The following is a 17,923-nucleotide window of genomic DNA, read 5'->3' as shown; positions in this document are numbered from 1 at the left end:
AAAACAATAATTGAAAACAGTAAAAACAAATTTTTTTTTTTTTAAAAAGAATGAGAAATGAGTCAAAATGAGTGAAAATGTCAAAGAACTACACAAAAATTGAAAACTAAAAACATTTACAAAATTATAAAAAAAAAAAAAAAAAGGCAAAGATGACACAAAATATGTGCAAAATCATTAAAAAGTAGAAAACCTCAAATATTGTGAAAATGGTTTAACATAGTTTTAAAAATTATAGTACAGTATATACAATTGTGCGGAACTGGAAAAAAAAAATCGAGTAAACAGAAACAAACAGCTAAACAAAAAAACTGTTGACTATTTATATTGCCGTAAATTTCTATATGATCGTATTGAACCGGTATAAATGTGAATATATTTTTGGTTTGATTGTATTTCCCGGGGCACTTTTCCGCCTTTCCTACCACGCGCTAACACACTTTTATTCCGCCGTTTGTGACGCGCTGTCACTCACATCCTTCAAGCCGTCGACCACGATTATGTTCAACGCTCGTCTTCTATTGTGTCGTAATCACACGTCATCCGTCATGGCGACAAAAGAGCCGCCCGTTTGATTCCCGTCAATGGGAGACACTTAATTCAACGTCTCATCAAACGCCGCCTTCGCGTCCCCGCCTGTTTTGTCGACATCGCAAGAAGAAGAGAAAGACGACGCCGCCAACTTGATTTCGCCGTCAGCTGACCGTCAAAAAGGTTCACGCTCGTTCGAACAGAAAAAGACGGAAGAGTGCAGAGAAGGAAGGAAGAAAATAATCAATAGTAATTTAGAGCGGCGACGTAACTCCACTCTGGCAGATTTACACCACTTAAGTGTTTTCACCGCTTCTCGCTACACAAAGAAGACGAAGAAAAAACAAGTCCAAAAGTGACAAATTGTGGAAAAAAAAATAAAAAATTCTAAAAGGAGTTGTTAATAAACGTGTGAAATATGGACCAACAGCTGTGGAAAAGTAAAAAAAAAAAAAAAAAAAAAAAAGAATGCAAACTATTTGTTGAAATTGTTTTAAATGAAATAAGAATATGAGGAAAAAAAACTGTCAAAAATGAAAATGAAAATTTTTTGGAACATTTTTGAGTTTATCCCTATCAGAATAAATCAGTGGAAATTGTCGAGGTAATTCATTAATAAATGAAACTGAACTAAAAAGTCAAAGAAGTGAGGAAAAACAAAAATAAATTTAAAATTGGACAGAAAAACTGGAAAATTTAAACACTGTTGAAAAAGGGATCAAAAACGGAAATTTATTTTTTAATATATGTGAGAAAAACTAAAGTCAAATTATTGTGAGAAAAAAAAACATTTTAAAGTAAAAAATATTGCACGGTGGCCCGACTGGTTAGAGCGTCAGCCTCACAGTTCTGAGGACCCGGGTTCAATCCCCGGCCCCGCCTGTGTGGAGTTTGCATGTTCTCCCCGTGCTTGCGTGGGTTTCCTCCCACATCCCAAAAACATACATTAATTGGAGACTCTAAATTGCCCGTAGGCATGACTGTGAGTGCGAATGGTTGTTTGTTTCCATGTGCCCTGTGATTGGCTGGCAACCAGTTCAGGGTGTACCCCGCCTCCTGCCCGATGACAGCTGGGATAGGCTCCAGCACGCCCGCGACCCTAGTGAGGAGAAGTGGCTCAGAAAATGGATGGAAAATATTTCAAACGAGTGAACGTTGTCCAAAGATAAGATCGGGAGATAATAAAAATAAAAAGTAAAAAGTCACTGAATGATGGTAAAAATATTTGCGAAAACAAATGATACAAATGAAAATTGTAAAAATAAAAAGAGTGAAAAATGAGTCAATAATCAGGAAATAGTAATAGTACAAATTTGAGGCAAAAAAATGAATTTTCTGATCAATTTTGTTTCAACATGAGAAAAACAGTCCAAAAAGTTGCTAAATTGTTTAGAAAATGAAAAGAGAAATCTATAGGGGGGAAGAAAAATGTTTAGTATGAACAGGAAACTGAAAGAAAATGAAAATGTTTCAAATGTACACAAAACAAAAAAAATACAATAATTGAATATTTTAATATTATGAAAAAGTCAGGAAAAAGTAAAAAAAAAAAAAAAAAAAAAAAAAAGTAAATTCTTTACAAAAAATAAGGAAAAATTATTTTAAAATGTTGGTAAAAATGATAAAATTTTGGAAAATGTCAAAAATTTGTGAAAAAGCAAAATGAATGGGGAAAAGAATGTAAACCAATGAATGAAAATGGTCTAAAACAAATACGTTTTAAATCCAATTTAATAGCACATTGGTTCTTTGTTTGTGACAGATAATATGAAACTGACAACAAAAATAATAATAATAATTAAAAGGAAAAAAACACTAGTGGGAATGTGAAAACAACACGAGCACACAGAGATCTGAGATGAGCTGCTGTCAAGACAGACGCTCTGCTCGCATCGATTTCCGACGCGTGGTGGAAAAAAAACCCCAAAAAAACACAGCCTAGAGGCCGAGCGCTGGCTAGGTGTGTGTGTGTGTGTATGCGGAGGTCAGGGCTAAGAACAAGATGGATGTTGTGGGTTCAAAGGGCCTCTCTGGAGGGCAAACTGAGATATGGAGGATCTTATCAGTCTTTCTGACAGTGTGTGTTTGTGTGTGTGTGTTCGAGAGAGAGTGAAACATTGTTTATTTGTTTTCCGCTGCCTCCGAGGCCCCATCACTTCCTCCTCCTCTTTCTTTTTTTTTTTTTTTTCTTTCCTCGATTCAACTTTCTGACTCCTTAACTCTTCTTCTTCCTTGCACTTTTTCCTCAGGTCAGTATGGACTTCAAGAGGATAAAAAAAAATGATCCACATTGATGTTTCTCACTTTCTCTGAGAGGAAATATTCACACAATTGAGAACTGGGACCTCTTGATGGGCTGAAAGCGGAAATGGTAAAGTGAATGTCTGAAAAATCATCCCCTCAAAAAATGACAAATTTTTTAAAAGTGGAATTTTTATTTTTATTTTTTTTTAAAGCCTACATGATTAAAATGTGAGTTAAAAATAGTCCCAAAATTGACCAACATTAGTAAAAAAAAAAATAATAATAATGTCTGAAAATGGTCAAAAAGTGAGCGATAAATTTTTTTGCGGGGGGTGTGAAAAAGGTAAAAAAAAAAAAAAGCAAAGTTGTAAAAAAAAAGAGAGAACATGATCATCAAATTAATAAGAATTGTCAATAAATTAGTGACAATTTATAAAAAGAAATAGTGAGGATAAGCGGTACGGAAAATGAATGAATGAATGACTCTTACATAATTGAACTGATAACATAAAAGGAAAAGAAAAGAGTGAACATGTTTACGATATATAATAAAATGGTTAACGATGAGTGAAACAGTCAAACAATGAAACATTTGAATGAAAAGAATTCAAATTGTTAAACAGTCAAAACTCTACAAAAAATGAACAAAAACGAGTGAATGTGTTTGAAAATGAGTGAAAATTGTTATGAAAATGAGTGAAAGTGGAAAACAAATTGTTCAAAAGGACTTTCAAATGGTAAATAATCGAGCTAAGTCTCATGTTTGATCATTTCGTGAGAGTTCTGTGCCCATAATATCATAAACTACTGCCAGTGACAATGGAACATTGGGGGGAAAAAACTGTAATAAGCAAGTACAAAAGGTACAATGTACTTTAATCAGAGGACAACATGAAGAGGTGTGAAAAAGTCTTCAGTCGTCACATCAAGAGTTTACTGAAAATTGTCATGAAATTACTAAATATTTTAAAAACGAATGAGAAAAATCAGTACAAATGACCTCAAATGAATGATAAATGGTCAAAACATTGTGCAAAATTGTTTGAAGGTGGGACACGAATGGTCCAAAATTGAGTGAAAATGGGTAATAACATATAAAACAGTAGCATTCGCCGTTGTATCATTAGCATGCTGGTGAAAATGCGAATAGTTTATGATGAAATGTGCACCAGCATGAATCTCGTCTTCAACTCATTCAACATTCCGCCGACGGGATCAATTGCAATCTTATGAATCATTCATCCTGCGAGCCACTTGTCTCACGCGCAAATTTTTCTTGTTGCGGCAAAACAACCCGCCCATGCCGCCACCACCACTGGGATCTTTGTGACGGTGTCATGTTCCAATCAGTCGTAGAAACAGCACGGAGCGTCCCACCCGGGTGGTCGCAGCTGGGCCGAATAGAAATGAGCGTTGAGATCGGTCCTGACCGATCTCCGTTGACCTTTGCGTGTAAACAACATCGTTCGTGACTGCCAATCGCGTCATTAACGCCCGACCACGGTGACGAGATCGCGTGAGACCACAAGCAAGGAAGACAAACAACACATTTCAGACAATGTTTGAGCATTTGTGAAGAAAAATCCAAACGAAGGTCCAAAGTTTGCTTATTGACCTCAAGTTTCAAGAGACGGCCTGAAATCGTGGAAGATTTGCGGCCGTCACGAGATTTAGCAGGAGGCTGGCACAATTTATCGAAAGTCTTGCGTGGTTCAGTGGATGTCTGACAAGATTTGAGGAAGTCTTATTAAGACTCACTTCAAGTCTGGCAAGATTTGAAACAAATCTCAGTCAAGTCTCAATGGAAGTCTGGTGAGATTTGGCAAAGTTTTGTGTGATTTTGCGAACGTCTGGCATGATTTTAGAACAATTGAACAATTGTCGTGTTCTCCGTGTCCATGTTGTCTTGCTCGTTAGGTTTTCATTTACACCTGTTCTTGTCAGCCCTGTTCCTTGTGTCGACCAATCAGCTCCCTCCAGACGCTTTGTGCCTTGTCCAGGTGTGCCTCGTTGTCAATTTACAGGAAGTCTTGCGTGATTTTGCAGAAGTCTTTAATTAGAATTAAGTACATCTCGTGAGATTTGGGGAAGTTTCACATGGTTTTGTTTGAGCAGAAATTGAGTAGAAATCGCGTGTGATTTAGTGAGAGTCTCATGAGATTTGAGAACGTCTCATGCAATGTAGCGGAGGTTTCATGTAATTTAGTGACACCCTTGAGAAGTTTGAGGAAGTTTTATCTGATTCAGTGGAAGTCTTACGAGATTTGAGAAATGTTCAACAATTTAGCAAAGTCTTTTGAGATTTGAAGGAACTCGTGTGCGATTTACTTGAAGTCTTGCACGATTTAGTGAAAGGCTAGCACGATTTGAGGCAGGTTTTGTGCAAGTCTGATGATAGTTGAGGAAGTGTCACATGATTTCAATATTTGAGGAAGTTTCAGGAAAAGTCTTGTGCGATTTAGTGATGCCCTTGAGAGATTTGAGGATGTTTTATAAAATGTGGCAGAAGTCCTGCCAGATTTGAGGAAATCCCAAGTATTATAGTGGAAGTCTTATTAGATTTGCGGAAGTTTTGTTTGATTTTGTGGAAGTGTTAAGAGATTGGAAGAATTCTTATGCAATTTTGTGGAAGTCTTACGAGATTTGAGGCATTTTCAAACAATTTCTCAGAAGTCTTGTGCAATTTACTTGAAGTTTTGCTTGATTTAGTGAAAGGCTCGTGAGATGTGAGGGCGTCTGGTGATAGTTGAGGAAGTCTCGCATGATTGCGCAAAATATGACAAGATTTGAGCAACTCTCGTGAGATTGAGCAGAAGTCTTGTGTGATTGAGTGACAGCCTTGAGAGATTTGAGGAAGTCGTACAAAAGTCTTCCGCAAATCTTGTACAAGATTTGAGCAGATGTCTCACTCGATCTGAGGAAGTCGTCGGAGATTTCTTCAAATCGCATGTGATTTTTCTTGTGAGATTTGAGGACTCCTTAGCGGTTCCATTGCAACGTTTTAGCATCTCGTGTACAAGCGAGTTTGCTTTGTGAGTCCAATACGACGAAGGTTTTTGTATTCATGGAGAAAAGCAGTTCAGATACACCACTGCTCTGCTTTTTCTTCTTCTTCTTTTTGTACGTGGTGTCTGGTTACATCGCTGTGTGATCTGCTTGCTTGTCTCGTAGCGAACTGGCTGCTGTGTGTGTGTGTGTGTGTGTGTGTGTGTGTGTGCGTGCGCCATTGTCTTCATTTAAACAAGGGGAATATCGTGGCGGCGCTGACAACTGCTTGTGCCCTGCGGCATGTCGTCGTCATCCACAGCAGCCTCCGAATCACGAGAGGGGAGGAGGCCGCTGTTCAACACGCTCATTTTTAACACCACACACAAGCACTACAATACAAGATTGTGTGTGTGTGTGTGTTGTAAAGGTTGTTTAGACGATTTTGGCTTTCAAATCCTCCCCAGACGAACGGCAGCGAACAACAACGTGAACAACATGCAAATAGCAACTATGAATCATCGTGCATTTATCAAATCAAGTCAAACAAGCAAAGTGGATTCATTAGTCCTGTAAAGTGTTTACATGCAGCTTGTGTAATACTGCACGTGTGTCCCATCGTTGGCCACTTCATTAGGTACACAATCTAATGAAATGAAATGCAAAAAAATACTCCCACTACTACTACTGCTGCTAGTGCTACTACTACTAGTAATAGTCATTTTGATTTCATTCAACAAACAAATACATTTTTGAAAATTAGTCAAAGACGAAACAGAAGTAGAAATAGTATATGTAATGTCCTTATTTATGTACGTATGTATGTGTTTATTGATTGATTGTGTTTGTAATACTTTTCTGTAGTTTTAGTATAAGTAGTAATGGCCATAATAATGCTATTCATTATTATCTATTTAAAACTATTTATTTAAAAAAACAATAGAATTCTGCTTTGTAATATATTTATATATATATAAATTTTATTTGATATGTATGCATTTATATGAAAGCATTGTTTTTTAACTTATATTTTTCTTATGAGTTTTTGAATAAGTACTATTAGCCATAATGGCATTTAATACAAAGTTACTTTTAAAAATATTTTTCCAGAATTTTAGAATAACTGCTGATTTCATGATTTATGTCGACTATAGAATATAGTATGTATATTTTGAAGACAACATAATTACAAAGTTTTTCTTTAGGATATATTTTTAGAATTTGAGAATATGTAGCACTGTAGTTTTAAAAAAAATAGATTTGCTTGATTACTTTATTTACTTGAAATGAAATAATTCTTTTTTTTTTTTTAAATAATGTACAGTAGTAGTGTTTCAAAATTGTGAGACGATCATTATCTATATTGATCAAATTTTTCAAAAGGGAAGAGAAGGCGTTTGTTATGAAAGAGAAATTGTGCACGCGTGTCCGCGGGCAGCATTGCATTTGTGTGCTCTCAAGGACGTCTTGCAACGCGCTCAATAAAATGAAGCAAACAAGAAGACAGACAGACGTGGAATGAAAAATAACACAATAAGAGTCCGGTTACATGTGATGACCGGAGAGGGGGTAAAAAAATGCAATAAAACAACAAATAATAAAGGTGAGCATATTTAAATGTCCTCTAGCGTGAAGAAGGTCATTTGTAGACGCTCCCAAGCATGATTAGTGGTGACGGGGGAATGGACCCCAGAGCTGACGCGTCTTGGATATAACATGGCATTATGCAAATGAGCAGCGTGTGCGGCAGGTGGCCGACTGAGAGTCCACAAATATTCATAATCTCACATATTTTCAACAATCGCACCCTGAGTGTCAATTCCAACCTCAGCCACGACGTGTCATTCGTATCATGACCTCAGGTCAGCGGACGTGTTTTGTGTGTGTGTGTGTGTGTGTGTGTGTATGCGCGTACATGTTTGTGAATGTGTGTGTGTCTTTCCCATTTGCATACATAACTAGATTAGTCGTTTCCCTCAGAAATTGCGTATGAAAGTGGAAAAATGTCAGCGATTTGAAAGCCCCCCCAAAATAATAACAAAACAATTTTGAACTATAAAGCATAAAATACTTAGAAAGTGTGTCATATATCTTGGCCCGATTGATTTTCCAAATAAAAAGCAAGTCTGTCCTGGGATGTACTTTAAATATTTCACTGCTGGAAGCGACGTCACCCAAATTTGCACGCAGGTCGGAACGCTTATCACTTATCAATACTAAACGTAGTACTAAAAGCCATCATTAAGGTAAATATTTGTATGAAAAACACTTTTTTGACTACCTGTTTATGACCCACCCAAAATGGCTCCGCAACTCACTTTTGGGTCCCGACCCACCTGTTGAGAATCACTGCTCCGGAGCATTCGCTAATCAGGCTCCGATACTCTGTTATGCCCTACCGGCAGAAATTAGAGAAACTACCGCTAGAGAAATGTTTAAATCTCAAATTGAGACTTATTTTTATACTCTCGGATTAGGTTAGAGCACACCTAGTGTGCAAAAAGCCACTCCCTGATATCTGGATTTTGGCCTGTTTTACTGCCGCTTCCCCTCACTAGAATCGAAGTGAGGCTGTCGCTGTAAGGATTCTGCGTCGAGGTTCTCAGGAGAACCACTTCCCCGGAGGCATCTACTCTACCTGTGGCACCTCATGAAATAGACTCTTATGCTGTTTGAACTAACATTGGACAGCACCATACGCTGTGATAAAAGTTGCACACTCAGTATGCATTGCAGCCTGGTCATTCTGCCATCTGTGACCCATTCGCAAGGTTTCTTCTTTTGCCTCCAAAAATGTTTTTTTTTTTTTTTTTTCCATATATCCTTGCGCAGATGGGGGGGTTAAGATTTTTAGTGGGCCTGTGAAGCCCATTGAGACTCTTTTGTGGTTAAGGGCTACAGTATACAGTACACTACGCAGTATAAATAAACTTGACTTGATGATGATGATGATTATTATTATTATTATTATTATTTGTAATAGTAGGAGTAGTAGTTGTAGTAGTAGTAAATATATTAGGTATAAATGTCAGCACAATTTTTTAAAATGAATTTACATTTTTGCAAACATTGGTGTAATATTTTAAATATCTGTAATTATTTATAATCATACATAATACTAATAACAATATAAATAATACAAATAGTAATAATAAATACTCCTACTAGTTCTAATAAAAAATATATTTTTAAATACAATATAATTTTATTTTTTTGCAAATAATGCTATAAATGTAATTTTTTTGTATGTATTTCTTTCATGATTTTTTTTATTTTTTTTAAATACGTTTCATTCTTCACCATAAAATCAGAAATTTAATTTAGTGTGGTTTGCAATGACATATTCAATATTTTCTATTGCTACAGACAGACCGATAGAGAGCTATAGAGATGGACAGATAGCTACATAGATAGCTACATAGCTAGCTGCAGTACAGTACAATATAGCAGAGGTTTCATTACCGAGCAGGGCCATGAAGCAGATGCAGATGGCGAAGAGCGAGCTGAAGCTGAGTCCGACGTCGTCGCTGTACACGGCCAGCGCGGTCTCGCACAGGCGCCCCCGGTGGCCGTCGGGGCAATGGCAGGTGAACGTGGACGGCGACTGCGCCACGCACGTGCCGCGGTGGCACGGACGCGTGGCGCACAAAGTGTACACGCAGGACTTCCTGCTGCCGTTCACGCGGATCATGTGGCCCGGAGGACATCTGGCGAATAAGGACAAGAAATTGTTAGACCGGGAAAGACAACAACAATCTACTCTGAAATAGAACAATACTCATGTAACAACAGTCTACTATGAAATCTACTCTGAAACAATAATTTCCACTGCAATAGAACAATGTCATCTGAAAGACAGCAACGACCTCCTGTGAAACAGAACATCAATCTACTGAAGAATTAAAGTACGATATTGCAATTAGCTTTAAAGTCGTAAAAACATCAGGTTGACTCCCCCGGTTGACCTTTTTATGGCTCCGTGTGTTTTTTACGGGACAATTTACGGCAACATTTAACACCTGCACGCGTCCACTTGCGCCGGACATTCAATCCGGCCTGCGGTCACTTTTCTGGGGACTCTAATTGGAGGTTTTTTTGGGGGGGGGGGGGGGGGGGGGCTGCGAGGTCCAATATAAAGAAACGATGACTTCTTAAAGACGAGCAAAGGCATTGACGTCGATGGTGATCGCTGACAACTCGAAGCAAGCCCCGGATAATACAGGAAAAAAAGACAGCGGCAACAATAATGCATCCAAAAGAGCACTGTTAACAGAACAACAATCTAATCGGAAACAAGAAAATACAGAGAAATAGAACAAATATCCACTGCAAACATAATTATCTACGTTGAAATAGAAATATTATCTACTCTGAAACAGAGCAAGAATCTAAAGAGAACAACCATATACTCTGAAATAAAACAATAAAAAATAAAATAAACACAAATGTACTCAAATCCACTGTGCTACAAGACAACCATCTTGACGTTAGTGAGGTGTCGTCGCTAACGAGATCTGAGCGTAAACACTAAGCTTTTGCAAGTGGAAACACACCGACATGTTTTATGCATGCGACGTCTCTGCCCAGATTATTTTTTTTCCCCCTTAAAAAAAAAGAAAGAAAAAGAAAAATGTCTGATTTAAATGTAGTCTGCAGTTCTCGGCGTCATTAGCAGACTTTATCACTGACACTTAACGCTTTACAGCCTAGTTATCACGTCGCCTCAGTTCGTCAGGAAAAAGGCCGACGATGTGCTTAGACTCCCACGCTTTTTTTTTTATTTTCATCAGGCGGTGGGTTGTTGCCGCGTTCCTCCAAAAAAAATTGCCGTTTGGTGTTTATTTTGAGACTAAAGATCCTGCCGTAAGCAGAGCGAGAACAGTCACAATTGTGCGTCGAATGCTTGTGTGTTTTTTTTCTTTTCGGTTTGCATGCATAACTCAATGCTGACATGTATGCCAGGTTGGACACTAAAGAAGGACAAAAGGATCAATACAGGTTGGCCAGACAGGGATAAAGATGGGAAGGATGTGCAGCAAATTAGGGTGATTAAGGATAGAGATGGAAATATGTTGAATGGTGCCAGTAGTGTGCTACATAGATGGAAAGAATACTTCGAAGAGTTGATGAATGAGGAAAATGAGAGAGAAGGGAGAGTAGAAGAGGCAAGTGTGGTGGACCAGGAAGTGGCAATCATTAGTAAGGGGGATGTTAGAAAGGCGTTAAAGGTCTTGTAAACCATGGGTCGGGATTTCTGTGATGCGGATGTTGCTATAGGTACTTCAATGTATCAGTAATCTTCGTTAGTGCTGTGTTGGCTTGTCCACCGAAAGGATTAACCTAGACCAAAGAGTGAGGCCTCATGCCTCAGCGGTACGAGCCATGGTCTGCAGAGCCAGTGGTTGGGTTAACCAAGAAAATATACTGGAAAAAGTGATGCAGTTGTCGTTAGAATACCTCAAAAACCTGCAGGTCAATGTTTTGTCTCCTCCAATCAAAACAATGTTCTTGGATTTTCAGGATTGTTGTCCTTGGATTTTCAAAATGCTGTTTGACCATGGCAACTATACCAACATCACACTCCATTGGTCTTATCCTGCCGTTGACTAAGCTAAAACCCAAGGCCTCATAGCTCAGCCGTTAGAGCTGGTCTTGTAAACCAGCGGTCGTGAGTTCAATTCTCACTGGGGCCTGTTGGCAATCTAAGCTGCTGCTATCCATTATGTGAAACAGGATAACTCCACCCAACTGCTACACACTGCAGTTGTCATTGGAACAGCAACCTTCTTCTCCTCAATGCTCACATCTGTACTATAAATTACCATTTTGGTCCTACTGAAGGTAAAACAGTAACAGAAGGCCTCATAGCTCAGGGGCGAGAGCACTGGTCTTATAAACCAGGGGTGGTGACTTCAATTCTCAGCGGGGCCCACCACCGAGATACAGATTCAATGTTTATGCTAACCATTCTCGAGTTGTGGTTTCTTTGTATTCTAATGGATATTTATTGAGAATTACAATTGTTCAGTCAAATAGAGCAAAGTTTTTAAAGGGCAATTTTAGAAACAAAAAAAAAGAGACAGAGTGAAAAGGTAGCTAAATAATATAGGAAAAGAAGATAACAAAAGATGAAACTCTAGCTGTTAACAAGATGAGTAAAGTAATCTAGTACAATTACGCAGAATCGAGTGTTGTATGGGGCAGTTGTGCTACACCCTGTGAGGGAAGGATACAACAAGATAGGACAGGACTGGACAGGACAGGGACAGGGACAGGACTGGATGCCTGCAGGACAGGGGGTCATGGACCCGGCTGTACAACTGAAGTGTGGTGGGAGTGGCTATGTAAATTATAAACATCTACAGGACCAGCGTGTAAGTGAGGGGCTACCCAAGAAATTCACAGATTCTATGCTTATGCTAACCATTCTTGAGTTGGTAGTATACGCACTGTGGACATTTTTGCTGAACACACTAAGGCATCATTTTGTAGCCCTGATATCAGTCCCCCCATGCTCAGTCATCCCTGCATTATGAAGATTTCTCAAGTACAAATAACCATATACTGGAACTATCATGCACTATTTGCAAGCACTCCCACCCATATCCTCAGCCCTGGTCTTGTAAACCAGGGGTCGTGATTTCAACTTTCACTGGGGCCAGATGACAAGTTATATGGTTTATGGGCTGTGATGCGGATGTTGCTATTGGTACTTCAATGTATCAGTAATCTTCTGTCTTCGTTAGTGCTGTGTTGGCTTGTTCACCGAAAGGATTACGCTAGACCAAAGAGTGAGGCCTCATGCCTCAGTGGTACGAGCCATGGTCTACAAAGCCAGTGGTTGGGTTAACCAAGAAAATATACTGGAAAAAGTGATGCAGTTGCCCTAAGAATACGTCAAAAACATGCAGGTCAATGTTTTGTCTCCTCCAATCAAAGCTATGTTCTTGGATTTTCAGGATTGTTGTCCTTGGATTTTCAAAATGCTGTTTGACCATGGCACCAACATCACACTCCATTGCTCTTATCCTGCTGTTGACTAGGCTAAAACCCAAGGCCTTATAGCTCAGCCGTTAGAGCACTGGTCTTGTAAACCAGGGGTTGTGAGTTCAGTTCTCACTGTGGCCTGTTGGCAATCTAAACAGTTGCTATTGATTATGTGAAACAGGATAACTCCACCCAACTGCTACACCCTGCAGTTGTCATTGGAACAGAAACCTTCTTCTCCTCAGTCAATACTCGCAATCTGTGTACCATAAATTTCCATTTTGGTCCGACTGAAGGTCAACAATGCATGAACAAGAGTAACTGTATTCCCCCAAACTAACAAATACAAAGTGCTTTTTAAACACACACCTTCACCAGGTACTCCGGTTTCCTCCCTCATCTCAAAAACATGCAGGGTAGGTTAATTGAAGACTCCAAATTGCCCATAGCATGTTTAAATGTGTGTTGGTATGACCTTCTATTCAGTCGAATAGAGCAAAGTATTTAAAGGGCAATTTCAGAAACAATAAAAAGGAGACAGATTGAAAAGGTAGCTAAATAATATAGGAAAAGAAGACAACAAAAGATGAAACTCTAGCTGTTAACAAGATGAGGAAAGTAATCTAGTACAATTACGCAGAATCGAGTGTTGTATGGGGCAGTTGTGCTACACCGTGTGAGGGAAGGATACAATAAGATAGGACAGGACTAGACAAGACAGGGACAGGAGTGGAAGCCTGCAGGACAGGGGGTCGTGGACCCGGCTGTACAACTGAAGTGTGGTGGGAGTGGCTATGTAAATTATAAACATCTACAGGACCAGAGTGTAAGTGAGTACCCAAGAAATTCACATAGTTCTCAGTCATTTGTCGAAGATGGCTGAGGAATGGAGGAAAAGTGTGCTTGTGCCCATTTTTAAGAACAAAGGTGTTGTGCAGAGCTGTGGGAACTATAGAAGAATAAAGTTGGTGAGCCACACAATGAAGTTATGGGAAGGAGTAGTGGAGGCTAAACTCAGGACAGAAGTGAGTATTTGCGAGCATCAGTATGGTTTCCTGCCTAGAAAGAGTACCACAGATTCATTATTTGTCTTGAGTATGTTGATGGAAAAGTACAGAGAAGGTCAGAAGGAGCTACATTGTGTCTTTGTAGATCTAGAGAAAGCCTATGACAGGGTACCCAGAGAGAAACTGAATAAAACAGTGGTGAGGCCAGCCATGATGTACGGATTAGAGACAGTGGCACAGGAGACAACAGGAAGCAGAGCTGGAGGTGGCGGAAATGAAGATGTTGAGGTTCGCGCCGCGGCACGGTGGACAACTGGTTAGAGCGTCGGCCGCACAGTTCCGGGGACCGGGGTTCAATCCCCGGCCCCGCCTGTGTGGAGTTTGCATGTTCTCCCCGCGCCTGCGTGGGTTTTCTCCGGGCACTCCGGGTTCCTCCCACATCCCAAAAACATGCATAAATTGGAGACTCTAGATTGCCCGTAGGTGTGAATGTGAGTGAGAATGGTTGTTTGTTTGTATGTGCCCTGCGATTGGCTGGCAACCAGTTCAAGGTGTACCCCGCCTCCTGCCCGATGATAGCTGGGATAGGCCCCAGCATGCCCGCGACCCAAGTGAGGAGAAGCGGCTCAGAAAATGGATGGATGGATGGAGGTTCACATGAGAATTTACTTGGAAATCAGCCTGTGTGAAGTTATGAGTGAAAATAAAAAAAAGTGTACAGCAGGCGCTAGGAAGCATTGTGAAGCAATAAACACTACAAATGTGTAAAACTCCAACCAAAGCTTTGGGATTCAAACCACTACCTGTAACTAGTATAAAGGGGAGAGTTCTACTCTAGAAAGCCCCAGAATTTACTTGGAAATCAGCCTGTGTGAAAAAAAAGTAAATAAGACTCCTACTACTAATAATTTTCAATGTTATTATTCAGAATTACTCAATTAACAAATGATGTAATGAGATGAATACATTTTTTAAAAAATTAATGACTATATCTCAAAGAACCAATTTTAGAAAAAGAAGCTAAATGAGTGCAACAAATGGGAACAGGATTCTCGGTCATGCAAATGCTCAGCCAGCCAAATTCAAGAACGGAGCGGGCCTGATGTACAGCTATCGAAAGACTAGTAGAGCAAAGAGAGCACTTAGCGGCGCCGCTTCATCTCGCCCGGCGCGGGTCGAGACCGAGGCGGGACGAGACCGAGGCGGGCCGAGGGTCGCGGAGGAGTCGGGATGAAAAGACATAATGAAGGAGGCCGCAGGCAGGGAAAAAGACGCGCCACAACGGATCACAAGGCCGACACGTTAAAAGCACAGAGGCGCAAACGTTACTCATTAGCGACAGCGCCTTTGAAGGGGGCAGGCGAGGAGGAAGCGGAGGAGGAGGAGGACGAGCAGGGCGGGGGGAGGACAATCAAGATGACGAGGATGTGAAGGACAAGAGGAAGAGGAGAAATAGAAGGACACGGAGGACGAGATGGAAAAGGAGGAAGGGGAAGACGAGGAGGATGAGGCAGAGGGGAGGATGAGGAGGAAGAGAAGGACAAGGAGGCGGAGAAGGATGAGGAGGACGAGGAAGATGATGAGGAAATCATCCAAATGACAACTTACATGTTCATTTTTAATGAGTCTACAGCGGTAGAACAAGTTGGTTGTGGTCCATTGCTACCTCGCTACACTGCATGTTAGCATATCAACTGTTAGCATGTTAGCATTGGAACAATTATCAATTGATATAGTACCCAACTATGCTATGTGCCAGACTACCGACTGTTAAATGTTAGCATAGTCACTGTTCGCATGTTAGCTTTCAATCTCAACTTTCCAAATTCCGCGCAGGTTGTAAGCACGCTAGATTTAGCCTACCTGCATTCGTGCACTCGCCACAGGTCCACGCAGGTGAAGGGGGGGCTGCACTGGTTCCTCTTGCACGAGTCGGAGGGGCACCCCGGGTTGAGGCCCTGGGCGCTGATTTGCGAGACGCCCTCCGGCGCCGTCTGGCTGTCCATCGGCAGGTAGCGGCCGTTCAGCCGCAGATCCCTCATGCAGCCTGTGAGGGCACAATATTAATTCATATGTAGGAGATGAACTACATAAGAGAAATTGTAATGATTTGTAAAAAAAATTTAATTTTCCAGAAAAAAAATCTAAATTTTATGGCATTAAAGTAATAATGTCAGAAAAAAAATGCAGAATGCTTTTTGTTTTGGAGAAAAAAAATTGTCAGTTTTTCAGTGTAAATGTTTTGTTTCTGATTTTGAGGAAATTCGACTTTTTCAAATTAAATTAAATACAATTTGAAAAGTATAAGCTGGAATTTTATAATATACTTTTTTTTTTTTTTAGAAAAATACCTAATGTGAAAAAAAGTTACACTTTTCAAGAGGTGGTCATTTTACAAGATTTAATGTTACAAAGTGTTATTTTTAGTCACAAATTGAAATGTATGTATATGTATGATGTATATGTAACAAAGTTGTTTTTTTTCAAAGAAAAAGTAATATTACAAGAAAAAAGTCATATTATAAAAAAAATTAAAAGTTGTGTTTTTTGAAAAATGTTAGCTAATTTTTTCAAGAGAAAAAAACCCCTAATGTTACAAAGAAAATATTTTTTTTCCAATTTCCAAATCGAACTTGTATATTTGTGATTGGAGGCAGCTTGTAAAGAAGACCTTGTAAAATCAGGCATGCGAACACCAAAGGCATGAAAAAGGTGACCAAAAAAAAACAAAAAACATTGTAGGCGGGAAACAATGTCGCCCCCCCCCCCCCAATGTCATTTGGACCACTTTGTCCTGCTTTTGAAATCTGTTACAAATATCTGACAGCTAAAGTTAGCCTACCAATATTTACCACCAAAGTTTTAGAATATTCATGTTTATCTTCAACTAAAAAGTTTGAATTTGAGAACATTCTATACAAAGTCCTCAAGATCCTTCTTGAGTGTCAAGTAACAAGTGAGTCAATTTAACACTTTTACTGTAATTGATAAGAACATTAATCAACATTCAGTCTACCATTTCAACCACTTTTATACGCACATCTTAGTGATGAAAAGTTTAACTCTATACTCGGCTGACACTGACAGCAGCGCTATTGCTGCTGGCAAGAGCTTCATTATTACATTTTTACAAGGCATGAAGTTAAATCAATAAGTCAATATTCTGCTGTGATTGAAGGTTTTTCGTTTTTCACTTCAATGCTAAAATAAAGGTGTTGTTCATATCAATTCATCATAACATTGAGACCTGGCCTGCAGTAAACAGTTGTTTATTTGTTGGCTATATCCAATGTTGTGTTGGTCATACAACAGAATAATTCCTTTCTTGAGTTTAGGGAATAATGCTGGAGATAAACTTCCTCCTGAAAAATCGCCTGCTAAATCACAATGGCAATATTTGATTAAACGAAACAAACAAAAAACCTTCGCAAGTAAGAATATGTTCCCATATCCTTCAGCCCTACTCCTGATTGATCACTATCAGAATCCGAATCCGAATCATCTTTATTTCGCCAAGCATGTCCAAAAAACACTCAAGGAATTTGTACGACAACAGACAGTCAATTGACAGAGAACACTTTTCAGACATAAAGACATTGAGAAAAACAGTTGCAGTTTTAGGCAGTTTTAATTGGGCCCACATTGTTAAAGCTTATCGGCTATTGACGAGGACTGGCGAAGTGTGCCTAAAGGTTTAGCCACATAAACACATGTGATGTTTTGGCTAACTCCACACAAGTGGGGCTAGGAGATTTTTATACTGTTTAGCCACATTGGCGAAGAGGTTTCATGACTCAGTACCAAGCCTGAATTCCATATGCAATTTCTCCCAATCATTCTTAAGACAACGTTTAGACGTTTATTGAAGTGTATATAGAAAATATTGAAATAAAACACAGGCTTCTCCTGGGAAAACCTTCCAGATGAGAAGTCTGGCCCGATCAGTGCATGTTTACCAGGATAAATGTGAGGGAAGTGTGTGGATTTTGTGTGAGGAAAAAAAACCAAAAACACTCTGACTGCTACGAGGAGCTGCCTTTCATCGTCGAAAGGCTAAATGCGAACTTTAGACGTGTTATTTTGACTCGTGAAGCTGCAAAAAAACGCAGGCGGAATCTTGTCTCATTTGTTTGCACCAGAGACCAGAACTACTGGGAGACTTTAGAAGT

The 17,923-nt window shown here is 39.5% G+C and overlaps 1 protein-coding gene and 1 non-coding gene across 2 annotated transcripts in view; one reads left to right on the top strand and one right to left on the bottom strand.

The window, feature by feature from the left end:
* The window catches only part of si:ch211-186j3.6 (neural-cadherin), a 207,125-nt gene that overhangs the window by 10,663 nt on the left and 178,539 nt on the right, over positions 1–17,923 (bottom strand). Inside the window, exons 35-36 of the mRNA XM_061764771.1 lie at positions 15,618–15,801; positions 9,223–9,467 (exon numbers count right to left, since the gene is read on the bottom strand). Coding sequence (XP_061620755.1) covers positions 9,223–9,467; positions 15,618–15,801 — 429 coding nt within the window. The remainder of the gene's footprint in view (positions 1–9,222; positions 9,468–15,617; positions 15,802–17,923) is intronic.
* Positions 12,816–12,888, top strand: trnat-ugu (transfer RNA threonine (anticodon UGU)). The gene has a single exon. It is a non-coding gene; the product is annotated as a tRNA-Thr (tRNA).

This window comes from Phyllopteryx taeniolatus, unplaced genomic scaffold (assembly GCF_024500385.1).
Source record: "Phyllopteryx taeniolatus isolate TA_2022b unplaced genomic scaffold, UOR_Ptae_1.2 contig_24, whole genome shotgun sequence".
Lineage (NCBI taxonomy): Eukaryota > Metazoa > Chordata > Actinopteri > Syngnathiformes > Syngnathidae > Phyllopteryx > Phyllopteryx taeniolatus.
Note: the sequence above shows the minus strand (reverse complement) of the source record. Positions and strands in the feature narration are given on the sequence as shown.